The sequence below is a fragment of the Pseudophryne corroboree genome, chromosome 2 (assembly GCF_028390025.1).
Source record: "Pseudophryne corroboree isolate aPseCor3 chromosome 2, aPseCor3.hap2, whole genome shotgun sequence".
Classification (NCBI taxonomy): domain Eukaryota; kingdom Metazoa; phylum Chordata; class Amphibia; order Anura; family Myobatrachidae; genus Pseudophryne; species Pseudophryne corroboree.
This window is the reverse complement of record NC_086445.1, coordinates 811,339,773-811,365,319: the sequence shown is the minus strand read 5'-3', so window position 1 is coordinate 811,365,319 and position 25,547 is coordinate 811,339,773. Positions and strand designations below refer to the sequence as shown.

Below are 25,547 nucleotides of genomic sequence, written 5' to 3'. Positions count from 1 at the left end.
ATCTTAAGAGTCACTATTTGGGAAGCACACAATTGTGTAATTCAAGGGAAGTGAATCCAATTGGGGGGTTTCCTCAAAAAATATCTGCTAGGGCAAATGTCACTGTTACTCCAGAAGATTAGGGATTTGTAGATCTCACATAAGGCTCCACTTTCATCTGACACTCTTGCGGACCTATTGGCGGCACACTCCACTGTTAACAAATTGTTGCTCGATATAATCAAAGTCCATAAGAGAAGAGCAGATACTGTCACTGGGGAAATAACCCTGGTAAAATGTTGTCTAAGGCCCCTTAGGGCACAAAGGGCTGTATCCTTTATTCACTCAAAGATGATACGAGGAAGCTCCACCACTATACTGGGAAAATAGCATCCTCCTTCTGCTCTTATTATGCTAAATTGTAAACTTATCTAGCCATAGCAAATGTCATCCTTCCAAGTAGAGGCTATGGGTGGTATGCAATTAGTGCCGTTTTGTTCGACCCACCCTAGTCAATTGCGGGCATTTTTGCCTGTTTTTAAATACATTTTTGCCATGCCGTTTCACCTTTTTTTTTGGGTCGAATCGGCATGGGCGAAAACGGACCCAAAAACCGGCAAAAACTCCCTGTCAATTCGACAAAACACGTGGATCGGCTGTGATTTTGCCGATCCACGTGTTTTTCGCCAGTGCCGACATTTTTGACAAGCCGAATAACTGGCACTGGAATTGAATAGTGAGAATCCAAATTCGCCCTAAAAATGCTGAAAAGTTACTTTTTTGACTTTTCAAAAAAAAATCAGCACTAATTGCATACCCCCCATAGCCTCATACTTGGTCAAAATAGAAGGTCCCCGCAGAGGGCAGAGACAATCTGGAAAAGCTGTTTACTAAGAGTGAACTAGAGGAAGCATTCCGGAGCTCGGCCCTGAGAGGATAACACCATTTCCAGGTGGCACTTTCCTATGGTAGCCTACATTTTTCCAGAGAGGAAGCATGCATATTAGCTCCCGAGGACCCAAACCAGGAAACAGCGTCAAAACTAAATGCTATCACACTGCTTCCAGCTCTTCACCAGGATGGGCTCTTATCGAAGCCTGACTCCTGACAAGAGGATTTTAAATGAAATGTTTAGAAACCTAGGAAATACCCCAAGACTACCATAGAAATCCTGGGGACACTTAGCAGTTATAACATACCAATTTCTTGTTTTAGGTAATCACATTATTTATTATTATTTATCAACACATTCTTATATAGTGCAACAAATTCCATTGCGCTTAACAAATGGAAACAACAGTGATAAAACAAAACTGGGTAATAACAAACGGTCATAGAGGTAGGACGGCCCTGCTCGCACGCTTACAATCTATTACACTTCATATATATTCATAATATACATATAATACAAAAAATATACAGAGATATAAATATGAAAAATACATACACAACTTACTGCAAGTGTTTGCCAGTTCCTGATACATGAGCATCTGAAAGGGTTAGGCTTGCACTCTCAATATGCATTTAAGATACACATAGTACACATTACAACAAGGACAATATGATTCCCCTGGATCCAATATGATAATGGGACTCATATGTACATACAATAATCCATGGGGTATAACTGGTGAATAAAATCAAGGCTGTCCATGATGACAGGTTACTGAATGCTGCTGTACATCCTCCAGTCTCACAGGGAGCCTCAATGTCCTCTACTACATTACACTATCCTTACTGAGTTCCAGTCTGTAGTTCTAAGTTACATGAGACATATCTACAGTTCACCGTATGGAGAATGGGATGCAGTTAAAATACCGGCTGTTGGGATCCCGGCGTACAGGAGACCTATGCTGGAATCCCCACAGCTAGTGAAATACCACAGACGGAATCCCGACCTCCGCCAGGTATTCCCACTCGGTTGGGGGGTTTACGCCACCAACCCAGTGGGAATATAACTGGCTGAGGAGGTACAGAGGGAGAGAGAGGTAGCGGGAAGGGGGGGGGGATGCTTGGTGTGAAGATTACTATACGGAGTACGTGAGTGTCTCCCTACACAGCAGTAATGACCACGGATATAGATGTTATGGTGTATCGTCTTTTATTATGGTAGTGAGTGATGCCACTATCAGGTGTGTACTGCAGACCACCCCACCCCCCCTCCCTCTCTCTCTCTCCCTCCACAGCCTCCACCTCTCCTGCAGAGTGCGCTGACCGCACCCTGAACCAATACAATTCAAGAGGTAGGACACCTCTAGGTTTAGCAGCACCTATCCCCTTCTGTTCCTTCAGTGAGCGCAGTCTCCTCCCACTCTACAAGGGAATATAACTGGGCCCGAAGCGTGGCAAATGCAACGAGACCACAAGGGGACTTGATGCCTCGCTGCCGGGATTCCGATAGGCGGAACACCGCTATCAGTATACTGACAGCCGGCATCCCATCTGTTGGTAAAACATACCGATTCCTGGAGAATATGTGCAGTGTTATTACAGATAGTACAAATTCAACTTCTTAGCACATATTGTATATGTGAAGCTAAATCCATGATGCCTCAGTAGACTCATTGGGGGAGATTCAAATGTTTGAAAAGTCAGTTGGGTGTCTGTTTTTTTCCTATCTAATAAGACAGGAAAAAACAGACACCCAACCGACTTTTCAAACATTGGAATCTCCCCCATTAACTCTTTCCTAATCTGTGTCCTCCCTACATATTTACATATATATCATAATTGGGGGTGAGGGATACTAATATGGAGAGAATACATTTAAAAAATGATTTACATTTTTTTCTGCAAAATAGAAAGTGTGTTTTCTATCTTGTTAGATAAAGTTAATATTTGTCTCATAGTGTATAGTACATTACTACAGTAGTATACATTTGGATAGTATCAGAAAGTTATGAGATTTCCATTATACTGTAGTTGGACAACAATAATCAGTTTTACCCTTGAATAGAATATATTTCCTTTCAGTTCTGAAATGAGTCGCCATAGAGTTTATACCTAATTATGGGGCAGATGTATTAACCTGGAGAAGGCAAAAGGAAGTGATAAAACAGTGATATGTGCAAGGTGATAAAGGCACCAGCCAATCAGCTCCAATATGTAAACTAACATGACCTGATTGGCTGCTGCCTTCATCACCTTGCACATATCACTGGTTTATCACTTCCTTATACCTTCTCCAGGTTAATACATCTGCCCCCATATGTGCAAACATACAACAATGGCTTGTATTTCTGGTTAGACACTGTGAAATTATATTCTATGCTACATTCCATCAGAGGCCACAAGAGACATGTCTTCTGATGTCTCCGTATTCATTTGGATGGATTTTTCAAAAGTGTGTTTACGGTGAATAGTCCTTCTGCGTTGCCATTGGCGAATAGAATTCTGGGCTTCCACACTGAGCTGCCTTGATACGGTATTAAAGCTGCTTATATGATACAGGGCTCCAAACAATGTAGTCAGATAGTAACCACCTGAGGAAGAAAAAGATAGATAGATAGATAGATAGATAGATAGATAGATAGATAGATAGATAGATAGATAGATAGATAGATAAATTATTGAGGTATTGGAAAACAGTGCATCATTCGGCAATACAAAGCAGGCACTAATAACATATCTGGGCAGAAGTAACAAATACAATACAATGATACTGTAAGTAATATGGCCAAGTGTAGGCTAAGAGAATATATAAAAATGTATCTGATTATCATAAAGCAAGTGTGGAAGGTCAGAATGTACAAACATCTAAAATAGAAAATCAAGATGCTGCAATTAAATCAGTTCCATTTTCTGAAATATGGCTGAGAAAGAAAAAAGACCTGGGAGGGAGACGGCAGTCAGTATCATACCCATAAGCTCAAGGAGCTAGGTGGATCCTGTGCACCATCCTGGTTAGAAACCAGGTGGTGTTACGAAGGTCGTGGTGAATTTGTTCTCTGGTTGTTAGTGGGATGGTATCAATATAAGATTCCCATAATATCAAAAAAGTGTTCCACTTGTTTCTCCTTGTTCAGGAGTGTTTCCACCCAATCCATTCAGAATAAAAAGTGGAATTTATTAAAAAAGAGAGGTATTTGAGGAGGTGTGCTATCAATCAAGCCCTGTAAAACATACGTTACTAAAAAGCTAGTAAAAGTTTTGCTCTCTAGGAACATACATTGTCTTGAGTCAAAGACATCCAATATTGCCCACTCACGAGTGAAAGGGATATGATTAAATTTAGCCTCTGCATATCGGTGAACAAAATGACAAAAGTATTGAATAATGGAGCATGCCCAAAGACAATGGTGAGTATCCACTTCCTCCTGGTGATATTTCATGCAACAATGACTCTCAGAGTTTCCCATATGAAAATGTTTGAGTGGAGACAGATAGGCATTAAAAAATGCTTAAAAAAAAAGCTCAGTGTATATACTGGCTGGTAACGTTTTGGTAGAGAAGAAAATAGCTTTTACCAATACAGGCATGGATAAAGTAGGAAAGTGAGTCAACCACTTGGACATGCCTCCAGTTATGTTGGAGTGATCCAAGATATCCCTTAGAAAAGTATAATTGACCGATATGGCTTTATATTGTGGTACTGGTTGCACCAGAAGCCTGTCCAGCGAGTTGTCCCAGTCTGTCTCTAAAAAGTACCCAAGGACATGAGCCACAAAGAAGCAGGTTTGTAAAAATGCTAAGGGGTACGAGCTAACCATAGCAAATTGTGAGGAGACTTCTGAGTAGGTCAGAGGGCGCTTATTACTGATCAATACCAAAGTTTTGATGTTATTAATCCCAGCTAGTCTCCACAAACTGAAGGGGTGAGCAGCCATGCCGTCTAGAAAGTTGGGGTTGTGGATCAAGGGTAGATGTAAGGAATGAAAGGCCAGGTTTATGGTAAATAACTATTTTAATTGTTATCCACAAAGCCACAGAGCCATATATTCTATTACACTACTACTAAGGCCTCTAATTATCTTTTATATAAAATCCCAGTGCATAAGAAATTGAATGTCATAAAAAGAGAGGTATGTATAGTAGTAAAAGACAAAGGGGGAGATGTATCAAACCTTAGAGAGAGAAATAAAGTGGAAAGATAAAGACACAACCAATCCACTTCCTGTCATTTTTCAAACACTTCCTGTAACATGGCAGTTAGAAACTGATTGGCTGGTACTTTATTTCTATATACTTTCTCTCCCCAAGGTTTGATAAATCTACCCCAAAATCGCTAAGTAAAATTATTATGTAGAACACAGGGCTAACATGATCACAATAGGTAGGTAACTACTCAATAAGCCACTGTACTCATATATTTCTAACATAAAAAGATGATAATTGAGCTGGAAAAAGGAAGTAAAGGGGAAATACTATGATGTGGACAGGGACACACTGGAAGAAATGGGCTGTTATACTGACCATGTTTTGATCATAAATCTTACCTTCTCCTTGAAGCTGAGAAGGATCCAAAAGTTCCATCATATATTCTACATCTAAAAGAACAGAAGTGATATCACAGCCCAGCAAGACATGGATCAGAACTGGTAAGAAGTCATCAGCCCCAAAGGCTTCTGGGAAAAGAAAAAGGGAAAACTTTATCAGCCATGCCACTATAGCTCAGTATAAATGCGCACATGAAAACTATACAGCAACCTGAACAAACAGATCTAATTGGCATTCATTAACTGGTAAGTATTCTGTCTTAGGGTGTGGTATGATATGTTGAGAAGCAGAATGTCAACAATCATTATGTCAACAGAATAATGCAAATATATACTGAATGTATATGTCGACAAGTGACATGTCAACATCCACAGTGTTGACACTGATATAAAGGTTGACATTGCGAATAAAGACATTTTTAACATGACAGGCTGGTGCATGGGGGCCTTTACTCATATGGCTGATCACCATCGTGACTGATGGTGACGATGGTGATCTAATGCTGCATCTTTGTGCAAAGCACTCGGTTCTGCGATGTTGGCAGGAGGCATCTATTTTTCCTGGAGCATTAGCATATTTTGACATCTAGGATCCAAAGATGCAGCAATGATGCCAATAGTGCCCACCTAGTCAGGCCCACTGTCTTCCAGATTTTTGTTTGTTAATCCTTCCTGTTTTACGTTTTTTGTCACAATAAAGTTTTCACACAAACTTCTCTGGGGATGCGGTTAATACCCGGCTGTCAGGATACCGGCTGCCGGAATACAGACACCCGTTATAATCCCACCATCGGAATACTGACTGCATCAGGATACCGCCGCTGGAACTACAACAGCTGGAATGCCGACCTCTCATTACTGCGCGGAGGGAGGGGGGTGTTAGGTTTAGCAGACACCGGTATGGGTGGGGGGGGGGGGTGAGTAGGGTTAGGTTACGGCCAAATGGGGGGGGGGGGGGTAGGGTTAGGCACCACCAGGGGTGGTTAGGTTTAGGCTGCGGGACAGATGGGGATTATGTTTAGGCACCACTGAGGCGAGGTTAGGGCAGAGACATCACATACTATAAGTAAGGAAAAAGGGTGCGTGGCTTCGCGTTCTGACCCTCATTTTTTTCGTCACTCTGGAGGTTTGGGAGGTGGGGCTGCCCCCTGGGGAGTGCCGTGGCTGCAGTGGCGGCTTCTGCACAGTGTCAGGAGCCATAATATAACAGTGCAGCACTCGGCTCCTGTTATTGAGCAGGAGTCGCCATTTTGATGTCACACCTTGGCGGGCCGCACCCCCATTGTAATGCCACTGGGTTAGAGTTAGACACTAAGGGGGAGGTTAGGGTTAGGCTGTGGGAAGGAGGGTTAGTGATATGGGGGTAGGATTACATACCTCAGGAAGCCAGCATCTGTAATTTTGACTGCCGGCATCCCATCCGGCGGGCACTCATACCAGAATTAATGCTTAAACAAAGCAGCAAATTTTGCAGCAGCTTTTATGTGTGAGACAAAGCACAGCATAAAGAACAATAATATAACATCAAATATTACTCCTATTAAATAACTATGTCTTCTTCAAGGGTACTCGCACACCAAATCATAGGTGAATGTAATATTTAACAATGCTTTATCTGTGCACATTAGTTTTATCTTTCAATATTAACACACCATTTTTTCCACTAGAGTTCTCCATTGACTCATAAATGATTTTGCACACTTTCAGCAGGTGTAGTATCTTCTTCTCTGGCGAATAGACCATGTGCATTAGTGACAGCTTCTGCTGAATCTTTTCCATGGTTCCAGCCCCAGGAAGTCCTGCACGTGGTTTCTGCTCACTAAGGCTCCAGGTCTTCATCTTACTCTGGTTACCTAACAACTTGTCCAGGGAGCCATCTCTGTTGTGCAAATCCAGGAGTTGTGAATAAATAGCAGCTTGGAGAGGCTTCAGCACACACTTGAATAAAGATGTTTCAATGATGGAAGCTAAGATTAACAAAAATAAAATTGGTTGTTTAGTCAGCTCAGCTGTTAGTGGTATATTAAAATGAAATATTATAAATATTTTTCATGCTTTCTAAATGTGTAAAATTAAAATATTACATAAATAGAGGGCTTTTTTTGAGTAGCTTTTAAGTTTAATGTAATAGCCTTATAAGTATGCCTGATGTTGCATTCTTCCTGCCTCTTCCACAGCTGCAGCAAAAAGAAGAAGCAGGGGAGGTATGGTTTTTCCAAGTTACTCTTTCTCCAAACCGGAGCTACATCACGTTGAGATTTGCCATACTAGTTATAAGTCTGGTATCATGTCCATGTAACTTGGTCTGATTAGAGGTTTATACATTTCAGCAGATTTACTTCATATCAGTGTTTGAGCATTTTGATAAAGTACCCCTGATGAAGTCCCGATAGGGACGAAACACGTTGGATCATTCTTCTACTTCTGTATTGTTTGTTTCAACAAAGAAATACACGAAAAAACTGAATGTAAAAACAGTCATATCTGAAGACATCATCTGTAAAATCAAGACGTATTATATGTTTTATTCTATATTTTTATGAATAAATTTTACTTCATGTTAATTGAAAAGTATATGTTTTAAAATTGATATATTTGTTATATCTGAACAGTACCATACATGTAAGTGCCCTCAGATCTGTTGTATTGCTATGCATGTATATATATATATATATATATATATATATATATATAATTTTTGTAACTTTCATTGAAGCATGTACCATACAAGTATTTAGTGATAAATTAAAGAGGATGTCTGTCTGGGTAGTATGGATGGTGTAATGGTTAGCATTACTGCCTCACAGTACTGAGATCATGGGTTTGATTCCCAGCACGGCCCTAACTGTGTGGAGTTTGTATATTCTCCCCGTACCTACGTGGGTTTCTTCCGGGTAGTCCCGTTTCTCCACATACTCCAAAAATATACTGGTAGGTTAACTGACTCCCAACAAAAGTAACCCTAGTATGAATGTGTGTGTAAATGTGATAGGGAATATAGATTGTAAGCTCCACTGGGTCAGGGAATGATGTTAATGACCAAAATATTCTCTGTAAAGCACTGCGGAATGTGTGCGCGCTATATAAATAACTGGTAATAAATAATATTAAAATAAATCTAAATTGTTTGCAATAAACGTTGAGAAAGTGTATACATCTCTAACTCAATTCCCGTGCAACCACAATGGAACTGGTGGCAACACATTCCCTCCTACAGGCTGCTGCTCTAATTGGTTTTCAATTACATTCTAGCATCATGGAGGCAAATTATTTTCCATAAACACTGTAATCTACAGTATACGAACAGATATATAAGTTACACTAAAAGACCAAGGGATCGTTAGAAAACAATCTATTCACACCTAATAATTTTCCTGCTGAGCAAATTACAAAGGTTTAATTGCATATTTAAAAAATATTTTACATTATGATTATTCACCTTTTATTGGCACCTGAATTCTGTCCCAGTGATATACGCTAACATATAACATGACAGTGTGCAATACCATGGTAATATTTGCAGTAATTGTATTATGAGAATATACTTTTTCCTTTTCATTTAATTTACTAGTACTACCAGCATATACGTTTTTATGGTTAAGACTAGCGTGTGAGAGGAAGTCTGAGTGTGTACTGCAAACCACAGACACAAGTTATTCCGGAGAACACCAACTTGTGTCTAACCAGAACAGACATCTATTGTCCTATCTATAAAACATGTAATCAGTACAAATAACATCACATGTACTGTACCATATGGATCTATTTCTCATTGGTGGCAACCAATGAGACCCCCCAAAAAGTATAATATCTAATCTTCTCATATCGCAGAAATACATTTTCAGGCACACTATTTACTGTAAACCTCGTAGTCAGTGTAGTGTCTTATAATATATATAGTTTATGTGCATTATGAAGTGGTAGTAATTCAAAGTTAGTGCATTGTAATAACACATAAGCACAGGAAGACGTGACCAGGAAGCAGAAAGAAGAATAGCATGAGGAGATGTCGGTTTACACGTACCTGTAACAATGCAAGTATTACTAATAATAAATAATACGTATAACCAACATGCCTGATGCTGCATTAATTTAATTCTCTTCGCTGAGAGAAGCCCAGAGAGGAGATGTAGCTGGTCAGTTCAGGGGGTGGGGCTGGATGTCCCCTTAGCTGTAAAATGCTGAAATTCGTGGCTTGCTGCAGAAGAGGTGGGGCTAAAATTAAGCAATCCCATATTATTTAGCCCCATCCTCTACATACACAGTCACAAATCCCGGTATTATCTCCACATTCTGGGCCTGATTCTGCAGTACACGGATTTGCAAAGCCACACACAAGCGGCTTTTCAAATCCGTCCACTGAAAATGCAAATGCAGAAGGAGGTGTCAGACACCTCTGTGCTGCACTTGCGAACCCAGCGCTGCAACCAAGGTCACAGCATGGGATCAACATTGTAACGTTTCCAGCAAATGGCCAGCTGAGTAATCCTCGGCTTACTCAGGCTTGCCATTGCAGGGTGCATTGCGAGGCTAGGAAGTATGCATTCTGAGACGCAGATCCTGGCCTTGCCACTTCTGGAAAATGGAGGTCATACGCCCGTTTCCAGAAACACTGGCTATCCCAGCCCCCGCACTGTCCCAGACACCTCTGCCTGTCAATCAGGCAGAGGCAGAAGGGGGGCTGCGTGAAATCACTCAGGACCCATTTTGCATATGCACAGAACGGGTCTTGGGCATTTGGATCAGCATGTACTGCTGAATCAGGCCCTCTGTTCTCTTCACTAGGAAGCAGGCAGGATGTGGGAGACCTGCCTGCGCTACCGGGGGTGCGGGGGACTACACGTAAAATCCATAGTCTTCTGCAGCTTCTAGGAGAAGCAAATGTCATAGAAGGTACTATCAGAACATAACAGCCCACACGGATTCTTATTGGAGACGCTGTCTAAGCAACAGGTTTTAGTTAAAGTGAGAGCTATCATTATCATTAGCCCGCACATACACAGAAAACTGTAGCAAGAGTGAATTGATGAGCACGGAAGGTACCGTGGAGAGATGAGGAGATTCCCCTCTAGCGATGCTCTCCACATAGTGCTACAGTGGTTAATGTCATCTGAAGATGGTGTTAGCTAATGGGACGGAGCCAAGCTACACTTTTCGGAGCTTGGTAAATTGGGTCAGACCACTGTCCTCTCTGAGAATTTTCTTCAGTTCCTTTATTAGTTTGCCTAACGCAGGCAATATCTCTTTTTAAGTGTTAGGCTCTTGTTAACTGGGCATTAAACTCAGGTCACGTGGAAACTCATTAACAAGTAGAACCCTTACGGCATATTTATTAATTATATTTTGTGTGAAATCACCTGAAAACTTCTATTTCTGATACCTTTCCAAAATGACATATTCCCAGGATGTAAGAAGGGGGGACTGCAGCCAATACTGGAGATATCTGATGGTGTTAGATAGGGATGTAGTTAATATCCCAGCGGTCGGGATCCCGGCAGTTAGAATACCGACACTGGGATCTTTCTAGCGCTGCCGGCATTATTACAGCTGGGCCAACCTATGGAATAGTACACGTTCCAGAGCTTGATACATTTTATATTTTAGCAGATCCCATATTACCCTTGGGTGATGATTTTGTGAAAGAAAATCATCACCCAAGGGTAATATGGGATCTGCTAAAATATAAAATGTATCAAACTCTGGAACGTGTACTATTCCATAGGTTGGCCCAGCTGTAATAATGCCGGCAGCGCTAGAAAGATCCCAGTGTCGGTATTCTAACTGCCGGGATCCCGACCGCTGGGATATTAACTACATCCCTATCTAACACCATCTTAAGGCATTAAGGGGCCCATACATCAGCAATCGATTGGGGCAATTTGCCAATTTGTAGACGATTGTGTCAATAAATCTGCAATGTATGGGGTTCACAGATCGCACAAATCGATTGAGATTGTTAAAACAGATTTTCAACATGTTTAATTTCACAGATCAATTGGGACTGTAGATTGCTAGCGTATGGGCAACGATCTGCAGACCATTCCTAATAAACTATTGAGCCTTTCAAGATTGGCAGATCTGTTTAACTGAAAATGTTTGATATGCAAATCACTGAAAAAGATCTGTAATGTACTGAATGGGTAAGTTAGATGAATTGTAAAAACAATAAATCTGGGAAAAAAATCTCAGGATCTGTAAAAAAAAATAAACTGCAATTGCAGATGTATGGGCTCGCTTAGTTATTTTTTGGTACAGTGAGTCAAAGTATCACTCCCCAGTAATGTCCACTTGCATGTGTGCAGATGTATGTACGTACGCACATGTGCAGAGCTACACCCGGGTCCAAACACAGAAGTAAAGTGATCACATGCAGTGATGACTATTTCTCACCGATTGCCAGGACAGGCTCATATCAGAGCCCGTCTTCCGTGATTTGTGGCTATAAGGAATGTTAATTTCCGGGGTGGACTGTAGCCTAATCCTAACCCTTCCCACGCAGCCTAACCCTAACCCTCCCCATGCAGCCTAACCCTAACCCTCCCCACACAGCCTACCCATAACCCGCCCCACGCAGCCTAACCCTAACCGGGCATCTCCCAGAGAGGGGAATTGACAAGGTGGTAGTCAAGTATTAAATCAATGCAGCATCAGGCATGTTGGTTATATGTATTATTTGTTATAAGTAAAACTTGCATTGTTACAGGTAGACAAACCGTCAACTCCTCCCTATTCCTCTTTCTGCTTCCTGGTCACATGTCCTCCTGTGTGTTATTAACAATGCACTAACATAAATTACTACTACTTCATAATGCACATAAACTGTTTATATTATAAGACACTACCAGGGGCGTTTTAAATGAGAGACCCACATGCAACTTCCGTTGCAGGCCCCCTCCTCTCCGGCAGCTAGTAGCCTCTGGCATAGTGCCAGAGTCTACTGCGCATGTGTAGGTCTCTGGGAACATGGCGCCCGCGCCTTGTCCCCGGGGACATATACTTTACGGGTGCAGTGTGTGGGCGCCCCCCTTCCTGACCTAGGGGCCCGCACTCATTATAGAAAATCCTATGGGCACTACACTGGTGAGAATGTTTGCAGTAAACACTGTGCTTGCAAACTGTATTTCTTATCACCGCGATATGAGAGGATTAGATATTATACATTTTTGGGGTGTTTCATTGCTACCAATGAGAAATAAATCCCTTTGGTACATGATGTGATGTTATTTCTACCAATTACATCTTTTATAGTTAGGACAATAGGTGTCTGCTCTGGTTAGACACAACAAGAAGTTGGTGTTCTCCAGAATAACTTGTGTCTGTGGTTCTGATTGGTTGGAAAAGCCCACTTTGTGTAAAAAAAATCTTACCGTGTGTGGGCACCTTTATACTTGCCAAGCTTATTATAATATCACTTTGTACATGGTCACAGCCATTGGTTCCTGCATATTTAGACATCATTTTACTCAAATGAATTGCCCAACTGATTGTACCATTATAAGAAAAATACACCTTAGAGGAAAGGGGCGGGGTGGGGGTGGTGGAGGGTGTGGCACTGGGGCATTTGTTACAAATGTGTTTAAGGGGCAAGTATCATACCAATTTTGAAATCTTCAACATCTTGATGTTCCAGAATTTCCAAAATCTCATCACTGTCAATCAGATAGTTCTTCAGGTTAGTTATCAGTTGGCGTATAGCCTGTAGCAGCTCTGTGCTATTCTGGTACTGCACAGACCCCTTTTGCAGTTGGCATATGAATGGCTCAACAGTACTTCCAAGTACAGAACAAGGTTCCTCAGCAAGTTGCTGTATTCTATTTCCCAGGTGTTTCTCTGGGCATACAAGTCCAGTTAGTGCAGTACTAACTGCTAGTAGGCTATGTCTGACCATATCTCCAAGTCCATGTGAATGTTTCCTTTTAGGCCTCAAAGAGTTGAATTGTTCATCTTCAATGCTACTGATGGAAACAGAGTCCAGCTCTGGCAATGGAGGGAGTAAAAAGCTGTCAGAGGAGTTTAGAGAAGACTCAGAATTTGATTTCTTCAAAGTGGTTTCTGAGATGTGTTCCTCTTCAATCCAGGTGACTCTGTGGGGAGCAAAAGAACGTATGTTCTCCCGTGACTTCCGTAGTGTTTGCTTTTTAGCATCACGACCTTCATCTAAAGTTTGTGATACATTTATTGTCACATTGGTTTCTCTCTTAGATTGTTTTTGTCTCCTTACAACAGATTTCTGAAACAGTTTTGAATTCTCTATGTGCGAATCCGAATTATCTTGAACATCATAGGACTCAATCTTCTCTTGATGAATGAAAGACTTACGGTCTTCAGCACTTTGTGTTTTACAGGTGTTCGATTGTTCATCAATGTTGTTATGATGAACAGTTAAATCTGCAGAAAATTAAAATTCACTTTCACTCACTACTGTGGACATGCCATCAACTTTATGTACAATACTACTTAAACAAAAGATGACTCTAAATTTAGCATATATGGGATAATTCACATGCTAACTATGAAATATAGTATATTTTATGTCAAACAGTGGTGTGTTGTGTAAGGGGCCAGGCTTCATTCCCAGACTCCATGGCAGCCCTTACTTATGGTGTAAAACTTGAATAGCTGTGTAGAGACCGGAAACTTAAACACGCTATAGTGTTTAGGGGGTAATTCCAAGTTGATCGCAGCAGGATTTTTAATAGCAACTGGGCAAAACCATGTGCACTGCAGGGGAGGCAGATATAACATGTGCAGAGAGAGTTAGATTTGGGTGTGGTGAGTTCAATCTGCAATCTAATTTGCAGTGTAAAAATAAAGCAGCCAGTATTTACCCTGCACAGAAACAATATAACCCATCCAAATAACTCTCTCTGCACATGTTATATCTGCCTCCCCTGCAGTGCACATGGTTTTGCCCAGTTGCTATCAAAAATCCTGCTGCGATCAACTTGGAATTACCCCCTTAGTGTGTGAATAGCATGACTCCTAATTTCGTTTCTTCTTTCTATCTATTCAGCTGATAAGAAGGTAATTTGTAGGAGATGAAAGATAATGGCGTCTCTTCCATAAGGATTGCCTATGAGGACAAAGGCTGATATAAGGCTATATTGGCACTGGGGGTGGGGATAATGGTCCATTTAAGTCCAAAGATACTGGGGCATAGCGAATGAGGTGGTGTAAAAAACTGACATCAGTCACTGGGGGAGCATGGGTAAGTAAGGTATGTGGGGGGGATACAACTAGGAATCAATGACATAAAGGAGGGTGAGCTAATGCTAATGGAGAATTATTGCCACTGGGGGGACCTATGGCCAATTGGGGGGGGGGGGGGGGGGGAGGTAAGTTAATAATGGGGTACTATGGACATGGAGTGGCGCAAAACACTCCCTAGTCATATTAATGTTTTTCGATAAAACATTTTTGTTGATTAAAAAAAATATATATATTTTTTTTTTACTTAATTATAGTTCTCAAAAAAAATAAACAATTTAGAGCCATTTCGTTAAACATAAAATTGTTATTGCTATTAAGTGGTTAAGGACAGGGGTGTTTCCTATATCTACTCAGTTGAACAAGGATTACCCATATGTAAAGGCTACCTATGAAATATATGAAATGACCAGATAAACATAATTTATTTATTTGTGACAGTGTATACACGGTGGGGAGAGATGAGCAAAATTTTCAAAAAAGTTTATCTAACTAAGGGGTCATTCCGAGTTGATCGCTAGCTGCCGTTGTTCGCAGCGCATCGATCAGTTGAAAAAACGGCTAATCTGCGCATGCGTATACACCACAATGCGCACGCGCGACGTATGGTTACAAAGTCCTTTGTGGTTTTGCACAGGTTCTAGCGAAGCTTTCAGTCGCACGGCCGAACGCAGGAAGATTGACATGAAGTGGGCGTTTCTGGGTGTTAACCGACCGTTTTCAGGGAGTGCTTAGAAAAAACGCAGGCGTGTCGAGGAAAAAACGCAGGCTTGGCTGGGCGAGTGTGTGACATCAAAAGCCGTCCCTCCGTTGTTAGAATCAACGCACACGAAGAGTAACTACAGGGCTTGTCTTGTTTTGCACAAAATGTTTTTGCAGCCGCTCTGCTGCACAAGCGTTTGCACTTCTGCAAAGCGAAAATACACTCCCCGGTGGGCGGGGACTATGCGTTTGCACGGCTGCTAAAAACTGCTAGCAAGCGATCAACTCAGAATGACCCCCTAAATTTGGTGTTACGTTTTCAGCACAGAACTCCCCTCATTATATTTATTCTGCTTCTGCCTTTATATCTTCATCCCCGCCATGGGGCATAATATACTGCCACCATTATTGTGACATTTAAAAATACAGTGTAGAATGCCTTTACACAGATTGGCAATTCACTAGTGGAACTCAAAGATTGTATCATTGGAGCTTCTCACCTCTGCAATCTTGATTTGTTTGAAATGTTCCCAGAATTTTGCTGATCTCGAATGGACAGCAGAGGTTCAATTGGGCAAAGTATTGGATGCCGAGTATGCTAGCTAGGACAAACACTGGGTGTGGGACACAGGTTACATACATTTTATCGGCAGACGGGATGTCGGCTGCCAATATCCCGACAGCGGCATCCTGGCTGACAGAATGCCAGCAGCAGGGCGAGCACTAAGAATCTCCATGCGGGCTAGCTGTGCTTACCACGAGTGGGAATAGCCCTGGTGTGCCAGGATTCCATCTGTAGGCATTGTCGGCTGTCTGGATTTCAGCATTGGTATCCTGCATGCCAGGATCCCGACAGCCGGCATTTTAACTGCAACCAGTGTGACACGGAGTAGTATACCTGGCTGCACTAACAAGCAGAGAAAGACCAGCAGAGAAATTGTAGGTTTTGTTCATACTGTCAAAAAAGTGGTGAGATATACATCACTGTGTACCAAATATAAGCAGATAGAACCAAGAGAAGACTAATGTATATATAACAGTTATTACAATTAAACCTTGCTTTGGATCAAAAAGGTGATTAACTGTTAAAGGAATGGGGTTATTTATAAATGTGTGTATTGACTGACAGTAGTTCATACGGTGTAAGAAGAACTAAGAGGCCTGTTAAAGGATGAGAGTTACAGGATCTGGAAGGCTGGAAAATAGGATTTTCTCTGACGTCCTAGTGGATGCTGGGACTCCGTCAGGACCATGGGGAATAGCGGCTCCGCAGGAGACAGGGCACAAAATTTAAAAGTTTGACCACTAGGTGGTGCGTACTGGCTCCTCCCCCTATGACCCTCCTCCAAGCCTCAGTTAGGTTTTTGTGCCCGTCCGAGCAGGGTGCAATCTAGGTGGCTCTCCTAAAGAGCTGCTTAGAAAAAGTTTGTTAGGTTTTTTATTTTCAGTGAGTCCAGCTGGCAACAGGCTCACTGCAACGAGGGACTTAGGGGAGAAGAAGTGAACTCACCTGCGTGCAGGATGGATTTGCTTCTTAGGCTACTGGACACTAGCTCCAGAGGGACGATCACAGGTACAGCCTGGATGGGTCACCGGAGCCGCGCCGCCGACCCCCTTGCAGATGCCGAATAGAGAAGAGGTCCAGAAACCGGCGGCAGAAGACGTCTCAGTCTTCATGAGGTAGCGCACAGCACTGCAGCTGTGCGCCATTGCTCTCCGCACACTTCACACCAGCGGTCACTGAGGGTGCAGGGCGCTGGGGGGGGCGCCCTGGGCAGCAATGTAATATACCTATTCTGGCTAAAATATATCACATATAGCCCCTGGGGCTATATGGATGTATTTAACCCCTGCCAGGTTCCAAAAAAACCGGGAGAAGAAGCCCGCCGAAAAGGGGGCAGGGCCTATTCTCCTCAGCACACAGCGCCATTTTCCTGCCCAGCTCCGCTGCGAGGAAGGCTCCCAGGACTCTCCCCTGCACTGCACTACAGAAACAGGGTAAAAACAGAGAGGGGGGGCACTTATTGGCGATATTTATAATATTGAGCTGCTATAAAGGGAACACACTTATTAAGGTTGTCCCTATATATATTTATAGCGCTTGGGTGTGTGCTGGCAAACTCTCCCTCTGTCTCCCCAAAGGGCTAGTGGGGTCCTGTCTTCTATCAGAGCATTCCCTGTGTGTCTGCTGTGTGTCGGTACGTGTGTGTCGACATGTATGAGGACGATGTTGGCGTGGAGGCGGAGCAATTGCCTGTAATGGTGATGTCACCCCCTAGGGAGTCGACACCAGAATGGATGGCTTTGTTTATGGAATTACGGGATAGTGTCAGCACGCTACAAAAGTCGGTTGACGACATGAGACAGCCGGCAAACCAGTTAGTACCTGTCCAGGCGTCTCAGACACCGTCAGGGGCTGTAAAACGCCCTTTACCTCAGTCGGTCGACACAGACCCAGACAGTGACACTGAATCCAGTGTCGACGGTGAAGAAACAAACGTATTTTCCAGTAGGGCCACACGTTATATGATCACGGCAATGAAGGAGGCTTTGCATATCTCTGATACTGCAAGTACCACAAAAAGGGGTATTATGTGGGGTGTGAAAAAACTACCGATAGTTTTTCCTGAATCAGAGGAACTGAATGAAGTGTGTGATGAAGCGTGGGTTACCCCAGATAGAAAACTGCTAATTTCAAAGAAGCTATTGGCATTATACCCTTTCCCGCCAGAGGTTAGGGCGCGCTGGGAAACACCTCCTAGGGTGGATAAGGCGCTCACACGCTTATCAAAGCAAGTGGCGTTACCGTCTCCTGATACGGCCGCCCTCAAGGATCCAGCTGATAGGAGGCTGGAGAATACATTAAAAAGTATATACACACATACGGGTGTTATACTGAGACCAGCAATCGCCTCAGCCTGGATGTGCAGTGCTGGCGTGGCTTGGTCGGAGTCACTGTCTGAAAATATTGATACCCTGGATAGGGACAGTATTTTACTGACTATAGAGCAGTTAAAGGATGCATTTCTTTATATGCGAGATGCACAGAGAGATATTTGCACTCTGGCATCAAGAGTAAGTGCGATGTCCATATCTGCCAGAAGAAGTTTATGGACGCGCCAGTGGTCAGGTGATGCGGATTCCAAACGACATATGGAAGTATTGCCGTATAAGGGGGAGGAATTATTTGGGGTCGGTCTATCGGATCTGGTGGCCACGGCAACGGCCGGAAAATCCACCTTTTTACCCCAGGTCACCTCCCAGCAGAAAAAGCCGCAGGCTTTTCAGCTGCAGTCCTTTCGTTCCTATAAGAACAAACGAGCAAAAGGACATTCCTATTTGCCCCGAGGCAAAGAAAAGGGTAAGAGACTGCAACAAGCAGCTCCTTCCCAGGAGCAGAAGCCCTCCCCGGCTTCTACAAAGGCGTCAGCATGACGCTGGGACCTTACAAGCAGACTCAGGGGCGGTGGGGGGTCGCCTCAAACATTTCAGCGCACAGTGGGCTCACTCGCAGGTGGACCCCTGGATCCTGCAGGTAGTATCTCAGGGTTACAGGTTGGAATTCGAGAAGTCCCCTCCTCGCCGTTTCCTAAAGTCTGCTTTGCCAACGTCTCCCTCCGACAGGGCGACGGTATTGGAGGCCATTCACAAGCTGTATTCTCAGCAGGTGATAGTCAAGGTACCCCTCCTACAACAGGGACAGGGGTATTACTCCACGCTATTTGTGGTACCGAAGCCGGACGGCTCGGTAAGTCCGATTCTAAATCTAAAATCTCTGAACCTGTACATACAAAAATTCAAGTTCAAGATGGAGTCACTCAGAGCAGTGATAGCGAATCTGGAAGAAGGGGATTTTATGGTGTCCTTGGACATCAAGGATGCTTACCTTCATGTTCCAATTTGTCCTTCACACCAAGGGTACCTCAGGTTCGTGGTCCAAAACTGTCATTATCAGTTTCAGACGCTGCCGTTTGGATTGTCCACGGCACCCCGGGTCTTTACCAAGGTAATGGCCGAAATGATGATCCTTCTTCGAAGAGAAGGCGTCTTAATTATCCCTTACTTGGACGATCTCCTGATAAGGGCAAGATCCAGAGAACAGCTGGAGGTCGGAGTAGCACTAACCCAAGTAGTGCTCCAACAACACGGGTGGATTCTGAATTTTCCAAAATCCCAACTGATCCCGACGACACGTCTGTTGTTCCTAGGGATGATTCTGGACACTGTTCAGAAAAAGGTATTTCTTCCGGAGGAGAAAGCCAGGGAGTTATCCGATCTAGTCAGGAACCTCCTAAAACCAGGAAAAGTATCTGTGCATCAATGCACAAGAGTCCTGGGAAAAATGGTAGCTTCTTACGAAGCGATTCCATTCGGCAGATTCCATGCACGAACTTTTCAGTGGGATCTGCTGGACAAATGGTCCGGATCGCATCTGCAGATGCATCAGCGGATAAAATTGTCCACAAGGACAAGAGTGTCTCTGCTATGGTGGTTGCAGAGTGCTCATCTGTTAGAGGGCCGCAGATTCGGCATACAGAACTGGGTCCTAGTGACCACGGATGCCAGCCTGAGAGGCTGGGGAGCGGTCACACAGGGAAGAAACTTCCAGGGCGTGTGGTCAAGCCTGGAGACGTCTCTTCACATAAATATACTGGAGCTAAGAGCAATCTACAATGCTCTAAGCCTGGCAAAACCTCTGCTTCAGGGTCAGCCGGTGTTGATTCAGTCGGACAACATCACGGCAGTCGCCCACGTAAACAGACAGGGCGGCACAAGAAGCAGGAGGGCAATGGCAGAAGCTGCAAGGATTCTCCGCTGGGCAGAAAATCATGTGTTAGCACTGTCAGCTGTGTTCATCCCGGGAGTGGACAACTGGGAAGCAGACTTCCTCAGCAGACACGATCTGCACCCGGGAGAGTGGGGACTTCATCCAGAAGTCTTCCACATGATTGTGGTCCATTGGGAAAGACCAATGGTGGACATGATGGCGTCCCGCCTCAACAAAAAACTGGACAGGTATTGCGCCAGGTCAAGAGACCCTCAGGCAATAGCTGTAGACGCTCTGGTAACACCATGGGTGTACCAGTCAGTGTATGTGTTTCCTCCTCTGCCTCTCATACCAAAAGTACTGAGAATTATACGGCAAAGGGGAGTAAGAACGATACTCGTGGCTCCGGATTGGCCAAGAAGAACTTGGTACCCGGAACTTCAGGAGATGCTCACGGAAGATCCGTGGCCTCTACCTCTAAGACGGGACCTGCTTCAGCAGGGACCGTGTCTATTCCAAGACTTACCGCGGCTGCGTTTGACGGCATGGCGGTTGAACGCCGAATCCTAAGGGAAAAAGGCATTCCGGAAGAGGTCATCCCTACCCTGGTAAAAGCCAGGAAGGAGGTGACTGCACAACATTATCACCGCATTTGGAGAAAATATGTTGCGTGGTGTGAGGCCAGGAAGGCCCCGACGGAGGAATTTCAACTGGGTCGATTCCTACATTTCCTGCAAACAGGATTGTCTATGGGCCTCAAATTAGGGTCCATTAAGGTTCAAATTTCGGCCCTGTCGATTTTCTTCCAGAAAGAATTGGCTTCAGTTCCTGAAGTCCAGACTTTTGTAAAAGGAGTACTACATATACAGCCCCCGGTTGTGCCCCCAGTGGCACCGTGGGATCTTAATGTAGTTTTGGATTTTCTCAAATCCCATTGGTTTGAGCCACTCAAATCGGTGGATTTGAAATATCTTACATGGAAAGTAACCATGCTACTGGCCCTGGCTTCAGCCAGGAGAGTGTCAGAATTGGCGGCTTTATCGTATAAAAGCCCATATCTGATTTTCCATTCGGACAGGGCAGAACTGCAGACGCGTCCTCACTTTCTGCCTAAGGTGGTTTCAGCGTTTCACCTGAACCAGCCTATTGTGGTGCCTGCGGCTACTAGCGATTTGGAGGATTCCAAGTTGCTGGACGTTGTCAGAGCATTGAAAATATATATTTCAAGTCAAGGCCCATTCCACAAGGAAGGTGGGCTCATCTTGGGCGGCTGCCCGAGGGGTCTCGGCATTACAACTCTGCCGAGCAGCTACGTGGTCAGGGGAGAACACGTTTGTAAAATTCTACAAATTTGATACCCTGGCTAAGGAGGACCTGGAGTTCTCTCATTCGGTGCTGCAGAGTCATCCGCACTCTCCCGCCCGTTTGGGAGCTTTGGTATAATCCCCATGGTCCTGACGGAGTCCCAGCATCCACTAGGACGTCAGAGAAAATAAGATTTTACTTACCGATAAATCTATTTCTCGTAGTCCGTAGTGGATGCTGGGCGCCCATCCCAAGTGCGGATTGTCTGCAATACTTGTACATAGTTATTGTTACAAAAAAATCGGGTTGTTATTGTTGTGAGCCGTCTGTTCAGAGGCTCCTACGTTTGTCATACTGTTAACTGGGTTCAGATCACAAGTTGTACGGTGTGATTGGTGTGGCTGGTATGAGTCTTACCCGGGATTCAAAATCCTTCCTTATTGTGTACGCTCGTCCGGGCACAGTATCCTAACTGAGGCTTGGAGGAGGGTCATAGGGGGAGGAGCCAGTACGCACCACCTAGTGGTCAAACTTTTAAATTTTGTGCCCTGTCTCCTGCGGAGCCGCTATTCCCCATGGTCCTGACGGAGTCCCAGCATCCACTACGGACTACGAGAAATAGATTTATCGGTAAGTAAAATCTTATTTTAATTACCTACTAGTAAATCCTTTTCTCGTAGTCCGTAGAGGATGCTGTGGTCCACATTAGTACCATGGGGGTATAGACGGGTCCACTAGGAGCCATGGGCACTTTAAGAGATTAATAGTGTGGGCTGGCTCCTCCCTCTATGCCCCTCCTACCAGACTCAGTCTAGAAACTGTGCCCGAGGAGACGGACATACTTCGAGAGAAGGAAATACACAGATAGTGGTGAGACTCGCACCAGCTCACACATACAACAAAAGGAAAGCCAAGCTAACCAACTTGGAACGAGTCAGCAACGGCTGAACTAACAAACGGAACCAAGTAACAATGCAGGAATACGCAGCACTGTGGACCTCAGCAACCTCTACGGACTACGAGAAAAGGATTTACCAGTAGGTAATTAAAATACTATTTTCTCTTACATCCTAGAGGATGCTGGGGTCCACATTAGTACAATGGGGATGTACCAAAGCTCCCAGTACGGGATGGAGAGTGCTGAGGCTCCTGCAGAACAGATTGACCAAACTTTAGGTCCTCAGAGGCCAAAGTATTAAACTTGTAGAACCTAGCAAACGTGTTCGATCCTGACCAAGTAGCTGCTCGGGCGAGACACCCCGGGCAGCCGCCCAGGAAGAACCCACCTGACTAGGAGAGTGGGCCTTAATGGATCTTGGACACGGCAAGCCTGCCGTAGAATAAGCATGCTGGGTAGTAAACCGGATCCAGTGAGAAACTGTCTGCTTAGAAGCAGGACAACCAACCTTGTTGGGATCATAAAGGACAAAGAGAGCGTCCGATTTCCTGTGACGAGAAGTTCTCTTCACATAAATTTTCAAAGCCCTCACCACATCCAAGGATTGTGAGGTAATTGGGGAGTCAGTGGCCACTGGCACCACAATAGATTGGTTGATATGAAAAGCGGACACAACCTTTGGAAGAAATTGCTGACGCGTTCTGAGCTCAGCTCCACCTTCATGGAAAATCAAATAGGGGCTCTTGCATGACAAAGACCCCAATTCTGACACATGTCTAGCAGATGCCAATGCCAACAGCGTGACCGCCTTCCAAGTAAGAAACTTGACGTCCACCTCCTGCAAAGGTTCGAACCAATCCGACTGCAGGAACTGTAGCACCACATTCAGACCCCAAGGTGCCGTAGGAGGCACAAAGGGCGGTTGGATGTGCAGAACCCCTTTCAAGAAAGTCTGAACCTCAGGGAGGGCAGCCAATTGTTTCTGGAAGAAAATGGACAAGGCCGAAGTCTGGACTTTTATGGAGCCCAAGCGTAGGCCCACATCCACACCTGCTTGCAGAAAAAGGAGAAACCGTCCCAGTTGAAACTCCACTGTTGGAAACTTCTTGGATTCACGCCAAGACACATATTTCTTCCAAATCCGATGGTAATGTTTAGACGTAACTCCCTTCCTAGCTTGAATAAGGGTCGGAATGACCTTTTTCAGAATGCCCTTCCGAGCTAAGATCTGGCGTTCAACCTCCATGCCGTCAAATGTAGTCACGGTAAGTCTTGATAGGCGAACGGCCTCTGTTGCAGAAGGTCCTCGCGAAGAGGCCTCGGATCCTCCAGTAGTAATTCCAGAAGATCTGCGTACCAAGCCCTCCTTGGCCAGTCCGGAGCAATGAGGATCGCCTGAACTCTTGTTCTTTTTTAATTAATTTTAGAACCCTTGGGATGAGTGGAAGTGGAGGGAACACATACACTGACTGAAACACCCACGGAGTTACCAGTGCATCCACCTCCGAAGCTTCTTGTTGAGGCGAGACGCCATCATGTCTATCTGAGGTACCCCCCAACGGCTTGTCACCTCTGCGAACACCTCCGGGTGGAGGCCCCATTCTCCTGGATGGAGATCGTGTCTGCTGAGGAAGTCCACTTCCCAGTTGTCCACACCCGGAATGAAGATTGCTGACAGCGCCAGCGTGTGCTTTTCTGCCCAGAGGAGGATTCTTGTTACCTCTGCCATTGCAGCTCTGCTCTTCATTTTGCCCTGCCTGTTTATGTAGGACACCGCTGTGACGTTGTCCGACTGAACCCGAATGGCTTGATCTTGTAGAAGATATGTTGCTTGTAGAAGGCCGTTGTAAATGACCCTTAGTTCCAGAATGGTTATCGGAAGAATGGATTCCAGACTTGACCACTTTCCTTGGAACTTTTCCCCTTGGGTGACCGCTCCCTAACCTCTGAGACTTGGTTAGAAAGATCCAAATCTGAATCCCGAACCTGCGGCCTTCAAGTAGGTGAAAAGTTTGCAGCCAACAGAGGAGTGAAATTCTGGCTTTTGGCGACAGGCGTATACGCTGGTGCATGTGAAGATGTGATCCCGACCATTTGTCTAGGAGATCCAGCTGGAATGATCGCGCATGGAATCTTCCGTACTGAAGAGCCTCGTAGGAGGCTACCATCTTCCCCAGAAGGTGAATGCACTGATGAACCGATACCCGGGCTGGCTTCAAGACATCCCGGACCATTGATTGCATCACCAACGCTTTCACCACTGGTAGAAACACCCTCTGCACCTCCGTGTCGAGTATCATCCCCAGGAAAGGTAGTCTCCTTGTCGGCTCCAAATGTGACTTTGGAAAGTTCAGGGTCCACCCATGATCCTGGAGTAGACGAGTTGAGAGAGCAATACTCTGCAACAACCTCTCCCTGGACAGTGCTTTTATCAGCAGATCATCCAGATATGGTATTATGTTCACTCCCTGCTTGCGGAAGAGTAACATCATCTCTGCCATGACCTTGGTGAACGCCCTCGGTGCTGTGGAGAGACAAAAAGGCAGTGCCTGGAACTGATAGTGACAATCCAGCAGCGCAAGTCTGAGATAAGCCTGGTGAGGCGACCCGATCGGAATGTGAAGGTATGCATCCTTGATATCCAAGGATACCAGGAATTCCCCCTCTTCCAGACCTGAGATTACCACTCTCAGAGACTCCATCTTGAATTTGAATTCCCTTAAGTAGGGGTTCAAGGACTTTAGGTTTAATATCGGCCTTACCGAACCATCCGGTTTCGGCACCACAAACAGGTTTGAGTAATAACCCTGGTGGTGTAGGTGAGGTGAAACTGGGACAATAACATTTGTTAGGACCAGTTTTTGAATGGCTTCCTGCAGGATAGCACATTCTTTCAGCGAAACTGGTAAGCCTGATTTGAAGAATCTGTGAGGTGGGAGTTCCTGAAACTCCAGTCTGTGACCCAGGGCAGTGGCAAACGCAGGATTTGCATGGGGGGGTTTCCAGAACTGGGCAAAGCCAATCACGGGGGTGCGGACTGCGGACTGAGGTGACCCAGTATATGCTGGGTCCATAAAACTAGTGTGTCTGTGTGTGTGTGTGTGTGTGTGTGTGTGAGTGTGTGTATATATATATATATATACATACATATATATATATATATATATATATATATATACAAATATATATACATACACACACACATACATATACACATAGCATATTAAACATGCATACATATATATATATATAT

At 44.3% G+C, this 25,547-nt stretch overlaps 1 protein-coding gene across 1 annotated transcript in view; it reads right to left on the bottom strand.

Annotated features, from left to right (window-relative positions):
* Positions 1 to 3,155: 3,155 nt before the first annotated feature.
* The window catches only part of LOC135051275 (ras and Rab interactor 3-like), a 44,269-nt gene continuing 21,877 nt past the window's right edge, over positions 3,156 to 25,547 (bottom strand). The window contains exons 3-6 of the mRNA XM_063957348.1: positions 13,011 to 13,802; positions 7,067 to 7,381; positions 5,415 to 5,543; positions 3,156 to 3,461 (exon numbers count right to left, since the gene is read on the bottom strand). Of these exons, the coding sequence (XP_063813418.1) occupies positions 3,250 to 3,461; positions 5,415 to 5,543; positions 7,067 to 7,381; positions 13,011 to 13,802 (1,448 nt within the window). The 3' untranslated portion in view covers positions 3,156 to 3,249. The remainder of the gene's footprint in view (positions 3,462 to 5,414; positions 5,544 to 7,066; positions 7,382 to 13,010; positions 13,803 to 25,547) is intronic.